Source organism: Salvia hispanica, chromosome 5 (genome assembly GCF_023119035.1).
Source record: "Salvia hispanica cultivar TCC Black 2014 chromosome 5, UniMelb_Shisp_WGS_1.0, whole genome shotgun sequence".
NCBI lineage: Eukaryota > Viridiplantae > Streptophyta > Magnoliopsida > Lamiales > Lamiaceae > Salvia > Salvia hispanica.
This window is the reverse complement of record NC_062969.1, coordinates 14,690,909-14,706,167: the sequence shown is the minus strand read 5'-3', so window position 1 is coordinate 14,706,167 and position 15,259 is coordinate 14,690,909. Positions and strand designations below refer to the sequence as shown.

General features: G+C 29.6%; 1 protein-coding gene across 1 annotated transcript in view; it reads right to left on the bottom strand.

Moving 5' to 3' along the window:
• The window catches only part of LOC125188522, a 34,178-nt gene extending 29,840 nt beyond the window's left edge, over positions 1-4,338 (bottom strand). Inside the window, exon 1 of the mRNA XM_048085428.1 lies at positions 3,989-4,338. Coding sequence (XP_047941385.1) covers positions 3,989-4,195 — 207 coding nt within the window. The 5' untranslated portion in view covers positions 4,196-4,338. The remainder of the gene's footprint in view (positions 1-3,988) is intronic.
• Between the last annotated feature and the right edge of the window lie 10,921 nt (positions 4,339-15,259).

The following is a 15,259-nucleotide window of genomic DNA, read 5'->3' as shown; positions in this document are numbered from 1 at the left end:
CCCAAACCCCCCAAAATAATATCAAAGGGTATTTTCGTACCAAAAAAAGCCAAAAGGACTAATTTCGAGATAAACCCTTAGTCCAGGGACTACTGGCGATATTTTTAAAGTCCAGGGACTATGGGCGAGATAAACCCATAGTTCAGGGACCATTTGTGTAGTTCACTCTTTTAAATATTAATTTATCTAAATGTTCTTTTATACATCATTACATAATTATTTATTTATCTAAATGTTCTTTTATATCATTACATAATTATGTATAATCGAATGAACTAAAATTTAGTCTTCTTAATCAAGTAAAATTATTTTTTATCATCTTGTTATTATTAGCTACTTTTATATTTTTTTAACATATAAATAAAATACTTAAGCCATAAAATAGTGATTAATATGTTATATATACAAGTAAAATAAAAATACTTAGCTATATAATAGTACGAGAAAAAATTACATGGTCAAGCAATACCAAGTTGACAATCCTACTTGGTATGTCATATCAATAAAATTGTGACAAATGGAAATATATATATCCCTAATTCCAACTAGATATACAAACTATGGAAACAATGTATATAACCACACACAATTAAATTATATGAAAACTTTATGTACATTCCTTGTATTGTAGTAGAAAAATATTTAAGACTTGTATATTTTAATTTTTATTCATTTTTGCAATTATTTTTAATCATCTCACACGTAAATATAAAAAAAATGATTAATTCTTTTAAGATTTTAGGAAATTAAAATTTTTCTCAAATATATATAAATATATACTTATACAAAATAATCTAGACAAATAAAAGTGTAAGTATAACTTCAGTTTTGTTAGCGGAAACTATAAATTAAAATAACAATATGAATGATTATATATGTATAGATTAAACTAAGTATATAGTGTAATAATATATAGTGTAGCTCTTGTTTTATTTTATCATTGCATAGTAACATTATGAATATTATTCATTGTATTAAATTATAAAAAGACTTAATAACAATAATAATAATAAGATGATGATCTAAAAATTGATTTTATTATATTAATTATTTTCAATATATAAAAAACTTTAAAAACTTAAATACGACAGATGATTGTTGAATGATAAAGTATTAAATTAACAAATTTTAAAAACTAAAACTACTAGTATAATAAAAATGGCTGTGATCCCCAATTATATAGTACTGTATTAAATGTTTATATATAGTGCATCTGTTATGGAATGTTCATAAACTTTCCATATTATTTAATACTGTGTAGTTATATTTAAATTATTTCCATAAATATAATTTATGTATCTAGTTGGAATTGGAGATACATAGTATTTTCATTTGTTAAAAATTTATTGATAGGACATACCAAGTAGGATTGCCACTTTGGTATTCCTTAAATAGGGAATTTTTTCTCCATAGTTGAGTCATCATCTTAAAATGAGATGATTATTTAATCATCACACAATCTACTTTATAACATTCTCAAAATACTTTTAGAAAGTTTAACACGGAGTATTAATCTTTTTTGTCCTCAAATTTTGCATTTTTTTATGATTATTGAAAAGAATCATAATTTTCTGATTTATTTTTCATTTTCATAATGTAATCCTTTTTCCTACCATCCTAATTTATCATTATCTAAGCCCATCTATTGAAAAAAGGATCAGATCGTCTGGATTGATAGCGAACCCTTGTTTGGTCGGATTTGATTTGCACATTAAACTGGGAGGGACTTTTGAGCCCATGTGAACCGAAAAAAAAGCAATTGGTTTGGACATGATTAGTCAAGTAGTTGAACTGAACCGATTTTAATTACTATCTTCCCGTTCCTGAAAAATTATCATTTATTTCTATTTTTGTTTGTCCCTAAAAATTTTGTCACTTTTTACTTTTACTATTTCTGGTAGTTGATCTCACGTTCCACTAACTCATTCTCAGTCACATTTTATTAGTATAAAACTAGTATATAGGAGTAGAACCCGCGTGCCATTAACTTTTTCAACCCACATTCTATTACATTTCTTAAAACTTGTACCGAGTCAAATATGTTTAATAGGTTGATCTTGGACCAATAGACAAAGTATGAAAAATAGCTTTCTAACTATCAGCATAATTTTTTAACCAAATACGTGATTTTTAATCTATTTTTTGGACTTCATTAGTTAATATTTTTAACTCGTGAAAAATGGTAGTGTGAAAGTAACTATTAACTGCAGAAACCCACGTAAGATGGAAAAGCTATCCATTTAACTGCGAACAATTATTTCATGAACTCAAAAATTGATAAAATAGTTCATCACTCTAAGTAAAATTGTAAGATTAAGAGGCTCTATTTATGTACTTGTGTAATTAATTAATTTAATATTTTATGTATGATATAAATTTAAATATATATTTCATTTACTAAATTATTATACAATAAATTTCAATATTTTTTCATATTCTAATATATTTTACTAACATTTTTGTACAAAAAATGTTAAATCAAATAAATATATATACACTACAGTAATTTGGGTCTACTAATGATTAATTTAATACAACCTATTAGACAGTTAACCGATAGTTTTAATTGTTTACAAATCTATTAGAATGTTCACCGCAGTATTGACACATTTTAATTTTTATAAGACTAAAGTCCAAATTTAATCTCTTACATTTGTTCTAAAAAATTTTGGTCTTATATGTCATGTGTTACCTTTTGGGTACATAATTAACCTAATTAGTGACTTAATTATGAATTTAACTAGAAAAATTAATTTAATTAATTTAATATTAAAATTTATAAGATATTTTTTAAAAATTAAATTAAATTTATTAAACTTATAATTAAAATTAGCGATTTAATTATGAATCTAACTAGCCACGTTACGTTACCATATTGCCAACTGACAATATGTCATTGGGCTTCGAGGCAACTTCAACATTGACTGGATGGACCCTTTCAGGAACGGACACGCGGCGTGATATAGCTAACAAATAGACTTTTTCGTATTTTTTTTATATAACATATAAACATGCAGCCCCATATAGTTGCATTTTCAATTAATAATTCCTATAATTTGAACGGCTACGAATAAGTCCTTGTACATTTGAAAAAAAAAAGTTAAAAAAAATTAGTAGACTGTACATAAAAGAGAGAATCATGCGCGAGGTAAATGTGAAAACAAGTTCGTTATTGCAATAACTCTATATCCTCTAACAAAATTAATGAAAATTGATAAATATTCATCACAGCGGTGGAGTCGATTGTTTGAAAATTAGCGGAGTCCGGAAAGTAAGATAAAGCCGGGCTGGGGCGGAGTGGAGCTCACCACCACTGATGCACAACGGAGCCCATATCCCTGAGCTCCTTGAACAAATTATAGCACTGAGGATAGGAGAAATTAAACCTATTGATCCTGTCTCCCGAGCAGCACTTGACGTAGCGATCGAAGTGGCACTCCATGAACAGCTCGTCGATCAAGCACATGGCGCCCCGCCTCACCAAATCCCTCACCAGCTCGATCTCCGTCCCCTCCACGTCCATCTTCACCACCACGAAGTCCTCCTCCCTCACCGTCCTCCTCAGCCACTCCGCGAAGTCAAACGCCGCCACCCGCACCACCGCCGACATCCCGTCCCCGGCCGCCTGCTCCCCCTCGATCCTCCCGAACGGCCTCATCCGCCACACCTTGCTCCCCACCACGATCGGCTTGCTCCCGAACACCACCGTCTCGTTCCTCACCCACGCCGCGTACGGCAGCAGCGTCACGCCTCGACGCGCCGCGTACTGCGCGTGGAACGACGCGTCGGCCTCGACCGCGTAGATCTCGAACGTCTTGTTCTGCTTCGGGTAGCGCCTCTCGAACCAGCTGCCGATGCTGGAGTCGTAGTCGCGGGCGCCGAGGTCGATGTAGATGAAGCGGCGGTGGCGGGAGAGGTCGGTCATGGAGGGGAGGTATTTGATGTGGCTCTCCTCCTTGCCCAGCCCCTCCCATACGTCCAGCGGCTCCTCTGCGATCAGGGGCTCCAGCTGGCTGATGATGTTTGCGGGGGCGTTGCAGTGGTGGTTGTGGGGGCGGAGAGCGGTGAGGGTGTTGGTGGTGGTGTATAGTTTGTGCTTCAACATGGCGGCGAAGGTGAGGAGGAAGAAGATGAGGGGCATGCCGTATACGATGAGTTTGAGGGAAGGTGCCGGATTTGGCTTTCTTGGATTCATCGCTAACACAATTGAGTGTGTTCAAGAGAGAGAGAGAGAGAGAGAGGGTGAGGAAATGGGACTATAGTGAGGAATGCAAGTATTTCTTTTTTTTGCCCATGATCCATCTATACATATGATGGGGGAGGGAGAGTTTTGAAATTTGAGAATGTAAGCATTACTTATCTAATTTTATTTCGGGTTGAATTTTAAGAAATTTAAATAAAAATATGAACATAAGTTAATAGATTTTAGATTGTGTATCTTAATTTTATATAGTGCTAGTACTAGTAATATTTGAGTGAAATAGGTTAGTAAAATGTGAAATTAATTTAGTAATTAAAAATGTCTCATCTTTAGATAATTACCAATTATTATTCTTGTACGTGATTAAATGCCTCATATATGACCGGTAAGAATTTCAAAAAAAAAAGTAGCCCGCAGGGACGTAGCGCAGTTGGCAACGGAGGGGCAGATCTTGCTGCAAAGAATTTCAAAAAAATATTTGGCTATGGTAAGCAAAGTGAGTAGAAAATGGTAATGGAATGTTAACCTATTTTTATATTGGTTTTTTAATAAATATGATTGAATGAGTTAGTGGCATGTATGACCTACTTATCAAATGAGACATTTATTGACGAAATGATGAAAAGGAAAAATGAGACATTTAATGACGAACATAGAATAGTATTTCTTGTTTTATTTTCGTTTACCTTTCAATTAAAATATCCACAATGATCTCAATATATCTAAATAAATTAATCTTTGGTTAATGGAGGAACTCAAATTGAAATTTCAACAGGAAATTAAATACCGACCTCCCGATTTTTAAAACCTTAGGACCTTTGACTTTAGTTATGTTACATGTCCATCTTGGAGGCTTGACCTTCAATTTTTCATGATCTCTATAATGATTTTCTCTCATTTCATTCAATTCTTTGTTTGATCGTATAGTCTAATTGTTTGTTGGAGTAATCTAATTCTTTTGTATGCTTCGCGTTCTACTAAAGATGTTGCTTAATTATAGTAACCACATACTATTGGGGGTCTAGTAAATGGTCTATACTCCCTCCGTCCCACGTTACTTGAGTCACTTCTTTTTCGCACTCATTTTAAAAAAATAATAATAAATAATTAAAGTGGAGAAAAAATAAAATAAAAAAGAGTATACTATAGTTAAGACTCTTCTCTACATTATTCTCTCTCTTACTTTTCTTTCTCTCTACTTTAACTATTTATTATTATTTTTCCAAAACGAGTGCAAAAAAGAAATGACTCAAGTAACGTGGGACAGAGGGAGTATATGATATTTCAATTATACTTTAGTAGTAATATTTTTTTCGTTTATATATATTAAGATCAATAAGCACAAAATTAAGATTATAGATCAAATCCACAATTACTTCCCTTCCCACAAGTAAGAAAACCACAAAAATGAGACAAGCTTTAATTTGTTACAAAAATCAGTATTAGTGTAGTTAATACCATTAATTAATATTGATTAAAAGAATCTATTATTTATAGATACGAAATCAAGCCATAATCTAAACACTACTGTCCCACGTGCATGAGTACGGGAATAACAACAAATGAATATTGGTGTAGTTAATACCATTAATTAAGTATTGATTACAAGAATCAATTATTTGGAGATACGATATTAAGCCTATAATCTAAACACTACAGTATTTTGTTATCTATGCCGTCTACTTCATTTAAAAGAGTTAATCATATATATATATGCCATTTATTTTTTATTCTTTATTCTTGTTCCCCGACAAGAGTTTGGTTCATTTGTGCTTGTCGATCTTCATAACAAAGGAGTACAAATTTAACAACATGATTAACAGTCGCTGTTCTGATTAACATGAAACAATAAAATGTAAAAGTACCCAAAAAAAAGCTAATTAACAGTCATATTTGTGATTACCCATATCCATGTAATATCAGTTAGGTAATCACATAAAATGATAACATAACATTTGTTAATTTTATAACGTGATTGGGTAACATTGTCGCAATTAGATTATCCAAATAAAGAGATAGTGTTGAAAAAAAACATAATTCTTATCCTATATTCACCCGGTAATGATCATGTTAATTTATATACGCTTGGATAACTCTCTCTTATAAGGTTTTTTAAGAGAATAAATGATTCATTTTTAATATTGTATTAATGCCGATCCAATTCTGTGATGAGTTTCTTTATTGCAAGTGTGAAAATCTGATGATTATTTCTGCCCAGCATAAGCAGGACGTATTAAAACCCTTGTCTCATATTGATAATTTTAACTCCTCTACGAATGAGTGGATAACCATACGCTTGTAAGTCTTTTTAGTGGGTGAGTGATATATATATCCCATACAACAAAATAAAGAATATGAAACAAAGAAATCATATTTATAGACTTTATTCCCATATATACATGTTTATGTATAGTCAAGAATTCATATATTTATTCCTTGTTATGTATAAACATGCAATTGCAACTCATAGTAATTGAAAGTATAATAACGTGACATATAAAAATTAAGGTGGATAAGTTAATAAACAACTGTTTATAACATTATATACCATAGAAAACCATCCAAATTACTTGGGTTACATGTCGAATAAATTTTCAGTTGGGAGACCAGCAAACTATGTGTACTTTTCCTGCTACACTTTAATAATTAGCATCCAAAGATATTTGGACACCTTCCTCAACGACTTTTATAGTTGTCCCCACATGAAATGTCGTTCTCGGAATGATGACAATTAGTGTAAAAACGTGTAATTGAGGCAGGGTTTTAGCTCTATGCTTCCTCATAAATTAATTAACGAGAGCAACACTTATGACTGGTAGCTCATTGCCTACACTTAAAAACACAACCAATTTATAAATCCTCTTGCCCCAAAATTCTGCCACGTCCTATTTTAGTTGTTGGGTTTAGGTCGCGTGGTTAAATTATTGAGAGAGATATCTAAAACATCGTGTCCTAGTTAACATTTAGAAATATTTTATTTAGATGCAACCATTTATACGTAGTACTAGTACTTTTTTTATTTTGTGATTAAAATATCATAAACAAATTTTAGTTTAAATTTTGAATTAATAGGTTGACGTGACATTAAATAATAGTCTGAACTCCCCCAGTCCACCGTCAATCTCACTAGTATCACATTCGTGGGTCCATTTCATTTTCTTTTACACTTATTAGGAAAAATGATTTTGCTAAAGTACATTATAAATAAATCTAATGTACGTACTAATTATAAGTCATTATGAATTAGAATTGATTCAGTTAAACGCATAAGCTAAATTATTCGAATAGACCCATTCAATCCAATTTTAAAAAATACTGTAATTATAAAAATCATTTTGATTTTATATAATTTAAAATTTAAATATATTAGTTATAACTAATTCCGTGTTTGTTTTATTATGAAACAATTCAAAATATAGAGATATATCAGTTTCTTATTCAATCATCTAACATTTTTAATTATATTAATCCACGAATTTATGTTGAATACGTCATACTATAGTTAGGGATGTCAATCGGGCTAACCGTTCGGGTTCGGGCCAACCCACTCAAGTTGCCGGACTATTTGGGTGCGGGCTATTCGGGTTATGGATTTTTCGGGTTATAAATTTTCAACCCTAACCCTAAGCCGCCGGGTTTTGGGCTAACCCATCGGGCTATTCGGGTCTAAAAGCTTTCGAAAATAATTTCTTGCATCGAAAGTTTCTTCTATAAAATGATTTTAAATTTTAGATACTTTTTTCTTTTTAGTTAGAATCATATAAAATCTTCATATTTTCATAGTATTCTACAATAATACTTGGATAGAAGCATTTCATCTCGATCAACTACTGCATAAATTAAAACTTGTGTTTGTGTCTTTATTTTAGCATTGTTCGTAACTAATTCTTTGTGAAAATTAAAAATCACATCTTACATGAATCATTATTAAAATGATAAATATATTAAGATTTTGATGAGTTATTTCTTAATTTTGTCTTGATTAGCTTTGGTGGTGGTAAGACACTAGTGGCAGATGATGGGACGGTGGAATAATGAGTTGAGCTGGAACTTGAAAGCTGATATTGATATTGTGGGATTGAGTGGAAAAATATTGAATGAAAATTGAATAAGACTAATGATTATGTAGAAATATTGAAGATTCAAAAATATATAAAAAAAAACCTCTAAACTTAATAATTTTTAATTAAAAGTTACAACCCATCGGGCCAACACACAACCCGTTGGGCCAACCCGTTTAACCCGCCAACCCATTCGGGCCAACCCGTTTAGCCTGTTTTGTATTCGGATAATAAAATTATAACCCTAACCCGCTCATTTTACCGGTTTGTTCGGGCCGGCCCACGGGTTTCGGGTTGAATTGACATCCCTAACTACAGTACTAATTTGACAAGATTTATTTTAAAATGTTCATTTCAATTAATTTATTACTTGATGCATGATTATTTTATATGTATATATTGAGTTAATTTATTTTATTTTGGAGTAGCACTTATGATCCATTTAAAATACAGTAGTATAGCTTTTATTAATGATATTATACTAAAAAATCAATAAATTTTGTATTCTTCACGAATACAAAATTGTAACTTCATTATTTAAATAATGTATTTGAAATAATCTTAGGTTTTATTGCACAAGATCAAGTTTTGATTCGGAAAACAAATTGGTAGTATTGCAAGTTTTAAAATTAGACGATGGCTTTTCAAACCTCAAAACGGTTTTACAATTGTATTTTGAATTAAAAATGCGCCGACGCAGAATAATATTGTTACAAAATTGTGTGATCTTTTTTGTATTCTGTATCCATTTAAATTAGTACTATAGTTTTTATTAATGACATTATACTAAAAAATCAAGTCATTCAAGTAATTATTCTATAATTAATTTTCAAATTATTAACAGAATCAACGAATACAATTTTGTAATATGTAATCAAATTTTAAAGAATTGTTTCGTTTCTAAATTTGAAACCTAACAACAATTTGTTATCCATAATTATAGGGATGGTTCCATAATCATAGGAATAGATTGTAACTGATTTATATCTATCATCTAACAAAATATACGAAATAGTATATATGGAAAATATTTTAGAGACATAATGTCTCCAAGCCATAATGCTATAATGGGATTAAAATAGTTATTTTAGATTGTTTTAGATTTTTATTTAAATTTATATTTTGTACATATACCATACTACCCTTATGCATATAAAACATTTATTTATATTTAAAAATTACTCACTTAGGAAAATTGTGTATATTTATGGATGACTTGATTTAAGCAAATATATACTCAAATCTTCTCACCAATCTCTCATAAATTTCCAAACAGCTTATTACGTAAGTATTAGTTTATTTAAATTCATTACATAAATATGCTTTTGAATTATTCTTTCTAACTTCACGTAATATTAGTTTATTTAAATTTAATTTAATATAATGAATTAACCTTTATTTAAATAATACTTTATACAATATTTTTAAGATTCTAAACTTATAGGTATTTAATAGATTTAATACTCAATCTTAATTTTATTTTTACAAAACATTATTGAATCTGGAATTTATATTTACTAATAAAACAATTTGATGAGTATATAACATAGGTATACTACTAGTATTTTACAATTTAGAATTTAAATATTAGTATTTAATAAATAAAAAAATTGATGTGAATGACTATACTATTTTGTTTGACGATAACAAGAAAATAAGTATATGAACGCATGTATTCATTTTTATGACTAAGAATTTTAATAATTATTTAATACTAATAAAATAATTTGATGCGAATGACTATAACTATTCCTTTGGATGTTAACACTAATGGATTAAGTATGTATGTGCATTTAGTCATTTTTATGACTTAGATTTTAATAATTATTTAATACTACAAATAAAATAATTTGATGCGAATAATTATTACTATTTCGTTAGATAATAACAATTAGAAATTAAGTATATATACATATGTACTCGTTTTTATGACTTGGAATTTTAATAATTATTTAATACTAATAAAATAATTAGATGCGAATGATTATTACTATTACGTTGGGCAATAACACTAAGCAATTAAGTATGTATATGCATGTAGTCATTTTTATGACTTAGAATTTTAACAATTATTTAGTACTAATAAAATAATTAGATGTGAATGACTATTACTATTTCGTTGGACGATAACACTAAGAAATTAAGTATGTATATGCATGTAGTCATTTTTATGACTAAGAATTTTAATAGTTATTTTATAGTACAACTAATAATATAATTTGATGCGAATGACTATTATTATTTCGTTAGATGATAACAATTAAAAATGAAGTGTATGCACATAGTAGTCGTTTTTATAACTTAGAATTTTAATAATTATTTAATACTTTCTTAAAAAATAATTATTTAATAGAGTACTAATAAAATAATTTGATGCGAATGACTATAACTATTCCGTTGGACGATAACACGAAGAATTTAAGTATGTATGTGCATGTCGTCATTTTTAAGACTTAGAATATTAATAATTATTTAATAATAATAATAATATAATTTGATGCGAATGACTATTACTATACCGTTGGATAATAAGACTAAGAATTAAGTATGTATTATGTAGTCATTTTTACGACTTAGAATTTTAATAATTATTTAATACCACTAAGAAAATAATTTGATGAGAATAATTATTACTATTTCGTTGGATGATAACAATTAAAAATTAAGTGTATATACATGTAGTCATTTTTATGATTTAGAATTTTAGTAATTATTTAATACTAATAAAATAATTTAATTCGAATGATTATATATTACTATTTCGTTGGATGATAATACTAATAAATTAAGTATGTATATGCATGTAGTCATTTTTATGATTTATGGAGTGACAAATTAATATATTTGAGATTTATGCAATTTAGTCTAGTTAGTTTTGATTGAGTATATTTAGATTATTGAGTATATTTTGATAAAAGAGTGTAATTTGGTGAGTTGACTTTTGATATGAATTTGATTGATTATTTAAATAAATGATATAATAAATGAATTGCCTTTCCTTTTATAATTTAAAATAAGGGTATATTAGTCCATATAATAATTTGGTTTATGGCAAAGTGATATAGGGGTATTATGTCTTGGAGACATTATGTCTCTAAATCATCACTCATTCAAAATATGTAAATATCAAGGCATTACAATTTTATACTATAGTATAAATTTAGTTTCTAAATTTATTAGCTATTTCAAAATTGTATTATCCTCTAATTAAATCCTTAAATTATGATACTCTTCTAATGAAATAAAAGAAACATAAGCCGCCTGCAATCTCCATCTTCTCTTTATACACCCTTCCAATGAAATCTCCCTCTTCTCTTTATACTCTCTTCCAATGAAAACATAAGTCACCTACAATATCTCTCTTCTCATCTTTTACTCACCATCAAATCTTCTGGATGAGTCTTTGTCGTTGTTCTTTATCCATTTCTTTTTCTTCCCTTACCTTTTTCTCTTTCATCCTCTTCTTCTATACGGTTTCATGAGGGAACAAAAATATTGACATTGATATATTTTTGGCTCCTTGCAGAAAGAGCCGGCTAAAGGAAAATGAGAAGATTATAGTAGATGAGAGAGATATCCATAGGTATGAAAGTTTATTCAATGTAGTTTTTTTTCGTGTCTCAACATTACATTAACTTATAGGAAGATTTCATGTGTTCCACTGCTCCACTAAACCAACAATTACATAGCAGTAACATATAACAAACTAAAGACCTTCTCATGTATTCCACTACTCACAGTCTATGATGGCTCATGACAATGCATTTTTAATTAAATATAATTTTTAAAATTAAATGGAAATCTTATAAATTTTTTAAAACTATCCTTTTATATATCGTATAGATTTAAGTGGATTGAAATGAATGTGAAGAAATGTCAAGGCGTAAAGTGATGCGCGTTGAATAAAAGTCTAGTACTACTTAGACCTCCATCTCTCAGTAAATTGATCATTTGAAAATTTCCGATACCTTTGATTTATTTAATTATTTATGGCAATGAAAATTTCCAAACACTCTATTTTTAAATCATGAGACGGCCTAATAATTCCTTATAAATTTAAATAAAAATAATACAAATATATATATAGGGTCTTGTTAGGTTGAGATTTTTAGGCCTAATTGAGAATTGAGATGCAATCTCAGCCACTCATTCACAATTTGCGCGCGATGTCAACAGCGTGTAGTTTATGTCAACAAGGGGGTATTTTTGTCATTTTCGCGCGATGTCAACTACGGAGACATTATGTCAACTACGATGTCAACAACAAACGTTATTTATGTCAACTACGATGTCAACAACAAACTTTATTTATGTCAACTATTATGTCAACAACAACATTTTACAAATAATCAATGTTAACAACAAATATTTTCATGTCAACGACATATTATTTGTGTCAACAACAACGATTTACATATAATTTATGTCAGCAACAAACGTTATTATGTCAACGAGCTATATAATTCACGTCAACGACCTATATAATTCATGTCAACAGCAACGTTTTACATATAATTAATGTCAACAGCAACATTTACGTATAAATAATGTCAATCTATTAGAAAATGCCAAAAATTAGAAACAGAATCACAATTGAAGTCTAAATACTAAAATTGAATCTCGTTTCCAAATCAAGAACTGAGAATTCATCTATTCCTAACCTGCGAAGCAGAATGCAATATGATTAAGCTTGATTCCCCAATCGAGTCTCCAACGTGAACTCAACTGATCATCTTCACCGCGTTGACACTCTCTTCTTTTTGTTCTTCCAATTTCTCCATTTCTTAGTGGATTGCATCGATTCCAATCCACAATCTCATTCAACTCACTAATGAGATTTTGATTCCAACTTCACTTCCAATTGAGTTGATTTCTCATCTTCTTTCGGCAAAATCCCCCAAGTTTTGAACAAGATAAACCGTCAATTTTCTCACCAGGTCCAAAAGGAGAAGATCTTTTTCCATGGTTCTCATAAGGAGGCAGCAAATCGGGAAGCCAGACGGTGGCTTCTCCTTCACTTGCGATTCTCCGCCGCCGCCCTCCGCCGACAGTTCTTCATCTTCTTCTTCCGCCTCCTCACTCACCAGTCACCACTAAAGCTATTTGAGCATCTTCGGCGTACAGGGAGTCGTCGCTATCTTCTGTCTATGAACAGTCGGCTCTCTCTTCTCCGCGCGGTTCTGCTCCTTCCGCTGCTAAGGTGCGATTTTGGCTGATCTGCACCAAATCTCGCCTCCGTGCCGCCGCTCTGGAGCACAATCTGAGAGAAATCTCACAGAAATCGCCCAAATCGCCAAACACAAGCTGAAAACCCTAATTAAAACATGAAATTACCATTATGCCCTTTCATAATGAATTAATCTAAAAATATTTTTTGTGTGGCAAAATCTGGACCACTCATTTAATAAAAATGAGTGGCTGATATTGCATCTCATTTCTTAATTACCCTAAAAAATCTCAATTGATTATGGACCTATATATATATATATATATATATTTTTAAGAAATGTTAAAAAAAGTAGATGGAAAATAGTTAGTGGAATAGGGGTCCCACTTGTATATATTAGTTTTAAATGAAATGTGAGTGGAGTGAGTTAGTGGAAGGTGGAACCTTATTACCATTTATGGTAAAAGTGAACCGGGACTCTTATTCGCGGACGGACTAAAATGGAAAAACGGGACTCCTATTCACGGACGGAGGGAGTAATGTATTACATATCTACCCTTTTATTGATTATTTAGAAAAGATTAAGTTTCTCATAATCAATATTTATGTATTTAAGGAATGATTAGTAATTGATTGTGTATACTAACCGTTACAAAATGAGGACATTTCTTCTCCATTTTATAAAAATTTAAACTCCCCCTACAAATTAGCTAGATTCATATGGTTCATGATTTCATAATTTTCGGATGAATATTTTGATTAGGAATAAATTAATATAAATTTAATTAAAAATTTACAATACTTTTAGTAAGATATTATAGATTCACTTCAAATTTGCAAAATACTACTACTATAAAAGGATTCCAAGTTGACTTACATTCTAAAATTGAGAATTTTATTTAATATTCAAACAAGAGTTTATATTCTCTCTGTCCTCAAAGAGTATGAACTTTAAGTTCGACATGAATTTTAATGCATTATTGGTAAAATAAAAGAGAGATAGATAGAGAAAGTTTTTTTTAAGTAGAGAGAACATCTTTTTTGGTCCACGAACTTTGTCAAAGTATCATTTAGGTCCGTGAACTTTGAAAATATCATTTGAGGTCTGCCAACTATGAGTTAATATCAATTAAAGTACTTTTTTACTATTTTCAAGTTTTTCTGGACAAAAATACCCTCAATATTTTTAAGAATATATATTTTTAATAAACTTATCATATACTCATATTTTTTAAAAATATCTTTACTATATATTTTTGATGAATTTTCTAAACATAATTTGACCTTCAATATTATCACTTAATTTTGTGACATGCAAGAAAAGATCCTTACTCAATTTTTTATTATTAAAGAAAAGTTCTTTATTCAATTTTAAAATTCTTTAATATAAAAAATTGAAGAAGCAATTTGACTTGCATGTCACAAATATAATTGATAATATTGAATGTCAAATTATATTTAGAAAATTCGTCAAAAATATATTGTAAAGATATTTATAAAAAATATGAGTATATGATAAGTTTATTAAAAATATATACCCTTTAAGGTATTGAGGGTATTTTCATCCAGAAAAACTTGGAAATAGTAAAAAAGTACTTCAAAGGATATTAACCCATAGTTGATGGATCTCAAATGATATTTTCAAAGCTCATGGACCTAAAATGATACTTTGGCAAAGTTCGTGGACCAAAAAAGTGTTAGAGTTTGTATACTAGAAATCACGTTTCGAGTGATTGAATACTGTAAAACTCTTATTTTATTTTCCAATAAATAAAACAGATTATTTTTTGTCATAATGTTGTTATGTTTTACATTTAATAGATGTTAATG